Here is a 5172-nt window from a genome sequence, read left to right as displayed (position 1 = left end):
CTGAAATTAGCTGAAAAAAGCTCAAATTAACGAAAAAGCAGCTAAAACACAGAAAACAGCTGAAATTAGCTGAAAGAAGCACAAAAACGTTGACATCAGCAGAAGAATAGCAGAAAAGGTCAGAATGATAGCTAAAAAAAAAAAGGGGTTGGGGGCTAAAATCAGCTAAACAGTAGCTAAAATAGTACAAATGAGTTTAAAAAAAAAGTAGAATGAAATATGAAAACTACAGTAAAAATATGTGAAAATTTCCAGGGTTTTAAGGATGATGAGGATAGCTCCATTCATTTTCAATGAAAAAAAAAATCTAATTGTCTTAAAAATTATAAAATACGGAAGCACTGAAAGTCATAGTTGTATTGTCCTGAAGCAGCTGAATATTTTGATACATATGTGGCAAGTGGTGATTTTCGGCACAATAACATTAAAGTTTGGTTGTCACTAACAACCAATAACTTTCACCCAGAAAATCAAAAGTCAAGACACACAGGTACGGTTTTGCAAAAAGCAGGAGACGGTTTTCAAGTACAGAAAGTTGTTTTTATTAAACACAAAATGTGATAGACTGATTAAAAAAATATCTGTTCAAAAATGAAAAAAACAAAAACAAACAACTAATGCTCAGCTACTGAGGCTTACCGGTAGGTGCCAACAGACCTGTTCTGGATGGGCAACTCCCAAAAAGAAACTACTACAAACACACGTGAAACCACACTCACTCCTTGGATTTCCCTCCACCTGTGTTGATCACCGCAAGCATGCACACAAAAAAAAGGGACACCGCCATCCAGGTCAACCACACTACCGTCACCGGTCCTCAGCATTGAGCAAAAAGAAAAATAAAAACAAAATTAGAAACAGAAAACAAATACCAAAAAGACAGTTATTAATTTACAGATAAAATTGGAAAGTTGTGGTTTAGAAGTAGTCTTTCATCAGCAGAGAAACAATTGATTCCACCAGACTGTTGGATAGTCAACCTCTGCTTCCCCTCCTCCGTGGCGTGGGCGTCTCGAGCGCCGCACCTCAGTCAAACATTTTGTAGGAACACAGGAGTATCAAAAAATGAGGCAAAGCAGCAGCGGGGCTGATAGGGTCAAGTTAAAAGCTGCCACCCACAATTCCTGATAAACATTAACAGGTTAAAGGCAATTTMCTAACAATAAGATTCAGCGCATAGTGTCCACATACCGATCATKCTAATCTCCTTTCTCACTTGTGGGGAGATCACGTAAGGGCACAAACTCTGGCCACAGCAGCCACTACACCCACAATCAGTGGTGAGGGCAAACATGCCGACAGTTATCTGCTGGTGCAGAAGTTTATAAAGTAACTGTGCTGAAACAATTACAAGTGTGCATGACAGTCAACCTCACCTGCACTTGGCACCCAGCAGGCACAACACTGGACCACACGGTGACGTGTCTCAGCCAACCAAACTAATCTAAACCTGCASTTTACCTGTGCTTTTTATAGGGAGCACCCTCTAGTGTCATTGGCTGCCACAACACCACAATTACCCTGCCAGCAGGTGCAATTCATCCTGCCACACATAAATTATTTAAATAACATAAACACTGCAGAATGAGATCTGTGCTATAAACTGAATAGAAGATAAGCATTCACACAATGACAGAATGTGGAAAATGAATGACTGAAAAACAAATCAAACCATAAAGTGAAACATTCGGCACATATTGCACAGATACTGCGAGGTTAACAAGTCTTTAAGGACATTCCTCATCGTCGTCCTGAGTCTGCGCTGCAGCAGGAAGCGGCGTTGAACCATCTGGTGAGATTACGTAACCTTTCCCCGCAGGAAAGCAGGCCTGCAGAGCCTGCGTCCAGCTGCCCGTCTCAGAGAACGTTAACAAGATGTCAAAGACTGCAGACGAAGAGGCAAACGTCACAAACTGAAGACAGAAAGAAGACTTTAAAACGTGTCGAAGACAGATATCAGCGCTCGCCTTGGTTCACTGCCAGAATCTTGGAGTGGAAGTTCTTGGCGTTGGTTTTCTTCACCATGTGCTCGTCGATGGGGAGCCTCGCTGTGTGGACGCGCAGCTCTCTGGCTCTGGACAGGCTCAGCTTCTGCAGCGGAGAGACAAGATTAGAACTGGTCTACCTGCCCTGCATGTACGGCTATGAAGCAATGAGTTCAAATCTGTTTTAAAACCTTCTGGATGCTTTCATCGACAAGACCACCGAGGACGTACACCTTGTCTGCATCCACTGTCTCCAAGGCTGAAACAAAGAAAGACAATAAAAGTGAAAAAAAACTTAAAGAAACACATGTAATGTTGTGTATCTTTGCTTGTTTTTTGGTCTTAGTTTAATTCCTCGAGGTATTTTTGTGTCTGTTTAATTTTTTAATGATTATTAGTGAGTAACTTTGTGGTCAAATGGCGCCCTCTGCTGGCAAAAACACGTAACGTCAGAAATATAAGCTTGCCTCTACTGCAACTGAAAATATGTGAGAATAAATTATGATTTGWCAAACCTTCTTCAGCATCAGGAGTGAGGTAGACAACAGTTTCTGGAGGGAACCGGTCTAAGCAATTCTGTTCTGTCATTTCCATCTAAAAAAACAAAACAAAAGATATGAAGTTTTAAATGTTCAAAGTTTTTTTGTTAAAACAGTTCTTAGAATAAAAAGAGACATGATTCTATTTATTCAGAATGGGGGAAAAAAGTGTTTTATAGCCAATGGTGGGCATGGTTCTGCTAATCCACTAACATAAAAAAATAACTTTTAATCTAGCGAATTAGCTTTTTTTGCTAACTTTGAAAACAGAGAATCAGTTAGCTTCTGCTAATTTAGGTTTTGCCAACTATCAGCTAACAAGCTAACATCAACAGGTTTGTCAGTCCCACCAGTCTTCAGCTGGAAGGAGACAAAGACTGAGTGACAGTCGTCTTAGCGGTTAGCGATTAGTGTTAGCTTCAGCTATTTTTTATTTGTTTAGCGGTTCAGATATAGTGAAGCTATTTCTTAACTTAGCAGATTGTAAGTTAGCAAATGCTAACTTTTTGGTTAGCTGTGGCCACCACTGTTTACAGCTTTAAGCACCTGTCTAAAGAGTCAAACTTTCACACAAAGTAAATATAATAAAACTTTTCTGTATTAAACTGTTTCCTATAATAAAGCTTTATTGTGGAATAAAGAAGACAAATAATAATTACTGAGTATTTGATGAAGCCGTCATTCATGCGAACACACTCCCTGTAGAGCTGACTGTCCTCCCTCAGCTCGGTCAGGATCAGGTGAAACGGTCTCGCTGCCCTCCTGTTCGACCCGTACAGACGCCGTAACTGACCCGCCAGTCGACTTATCTCCTGACCAGAACAGAAATCAACCCTTTAGTTTCGCCTACGACCAGAATCCTGACTGTGTCGTGGATTTACAAACCTTGTCAGACATGCAGTCCGTCATGCTGAGGTCCACACACAGTCTGAGCCCGGTGGTCTGAGCCTCGGCTAAACGCTCTCTGGTGATSGCCTTCAGGACTCGCTTGGTAAACTGATGCTCTGTGTGAGGACCTTTACGGAAAGAAGAAGAATAAAACCAAAATGTTAAAATAGAAAACCTTAAACAATCTTAGAATAAACTATTTTGTAGTTACAACTGCACAAAGCAGCCAGGTCACAGATTATATGAAATTATATTTTACATAGTAAATAATCCTAACGTGCATTGATTTATCCAGTGTTTTCTCTGCCAGAATTCACAGATAAACAGAAAAAAAWACGTGGTTGCATCCATCAGATTTATTAGCAATGTGGGTTTGTTTTTACAGAATAACCTCTGACCCACAACGCTGTGCAGAATACTACAAAATGGTCTATTTGATTTCCTATTTTCCTTTTTTTTTATTTACTTTATTTTTTACCTGATTCCTGCGCCCGATTGAATCTCCTCCTCTGTCTCTCTTCCTTCCGTTTGCTCTTCTTGGCTGCCAGCTGTCTCTGCCAGTTCCTCTGTTTCCTCAGGACATTCTTCTGTTTGTGAAAATTACACAATTTAACAAACAAACAAACAAATGGAAGAGAAGAAACAAGCAACATAGTTTAAGCAAATATTTAAGACGCGTTATTAAAAAATTCTGACCCACATTAAACTACATGCTCACTTCTAAGCCCTATAAAACAAATCAGGCTGAAAACAAACATACTTAATATTGTTTCAGATTATAAYAACAGATCAAATTAATCGGTAAGCAGGAAAAACTACATTTAATTGCTATTAGTAAGTTAAGATTTTTAAGTAGAGTGCTAACCCTCACAGAAACATGTCTTTTTGTAGCCAGAAGTACTTATTAAATATTTAAAAGTGAAATACTTACAGAACAAGCTGCGTCGTCTCTCCTGGTTGTCGGGTCTCCATCAGCCTCCAGGTCGATGTGAAGAAGCTCCATGAGCTCCGACACACCGCTCAGCTGTGCTTTACACATGTCGAAAATATGTTGTGTATCAGCTGCAGATAAACACCGTTATACTTCCGCTAGTTTGAACATTTTTAATGCCAAGATAAACAGCTTCCTAAATTACTTTTCTGTAGTACGTAAGACACGGTGACAGTAAAATATAGAGGCGATAGTTAGTTTAACGTGCTCGTGCTGTGCATTCGTCGCTTTTGTCGCTGGAAAATGACGTCATCGTAAACAAACCGAAGGGACCTTTTTTTTTTTTTACAAACAAATCTTTATGTACAAGCTTTCACTACATAACAAAAAGGTACCACTCTTTACATTGAACAATTACATTTAAATGGGCGCTTTATGACACGAGTAAACTAACAGTAAAATAAATAAATAAATAAATAAATAAATAAATAAAGATCATAACTAACTAACAAGGGCCATCATTAAAGTATTGTGTTATCATTTGAACACGAGAAGGGTTTATTCAAGGAAATTAAAACTTTCCAAAAAGGAAATAAATTTACCTGCCTTTTTTTCCCTTTACAAGCTTTAAAGACTTTGCATATAATTTTTAATCATTCCTCCAGTGGGACATGTTAGGTTTACTTTTAAAGAAACAGCATTTGTGTAAATAATGTTTAGCTAAAAAATATCCAAATATTGATACCATATTCTTTACTACTGCAATGGCCAAAGTCCATTTGTGTGTGAAAGGTTTGTGTGCAGGTGGAGACTCAGACTGTCTGCATCC

General features: G+C 38.9%; 1 protein-coding gene across 2 annotated transcripts; it reads right to left on the bottom strand.

Moving 5' to 3' along the window:
* Nucleotides 1–533: 533 nt before the first annotated feature.
* Nucleotides 534–4621, bottom strand: LOC106524549 (tRNA methyltransferase 10 homolog B). Of its 2 annotated transcripts, XM_014018394.1 has the most exons (10): nt 4344–4621; nt 3891–3999; nt 3410–3540; nt 3184–3336; nt 2501–2579; nt 2177–2244; nt 1968–2091; nt 1377–1885; nt 1192–1306; nt 534–1124 (listed from the first exon to the last, which is right to left on the bottom strand). In XM_014018394.1, the coding sequence occupies exons 1-8, from the start codon at nt 4449–4451 to the stop codon at nt 1728–1730; spliced, it is 930 nt and encodes a 309-aa protein (XP_013873848.1). In that variant the 5' UTR covers nt 4452–4621; the 3' UTR covers nt 534–1124; nt 1192–1306; nt 1377–1727. The 2 variants fall into 2 exon arrangements, with proteins under 2 accessions (XP_013873848.1, XP_013873847.1); XM_014018393.1 differs by having other exon boundaries at nt 534–1306.
* Between the last annotated feature and the right edge of the window lie 551 nt (nt 4622–5172).

The sequence above is a fragment of the Austrofundulus limnaeus genome, unplaced genomic scaffold, assembly GCF_001266775.1.
Source record: "Austrofundulus limnaeus strain Quisiro unplaced genomic scaffold, Austrofundulus_limnaeus-1.0 Scaffold191, whole genome shotgun sequence".
NCBI lineage: Eukaryota > Metazoa > Chordata > Actinopteri > Cyprinodontiformes > Rivulidae > Austrofundulus > Austrofundulus limnaeus.
Note: the sequence above shows the minus strand (reverse complement) of the source record. Positions and strands in the feature narration are given on the sequence as shown.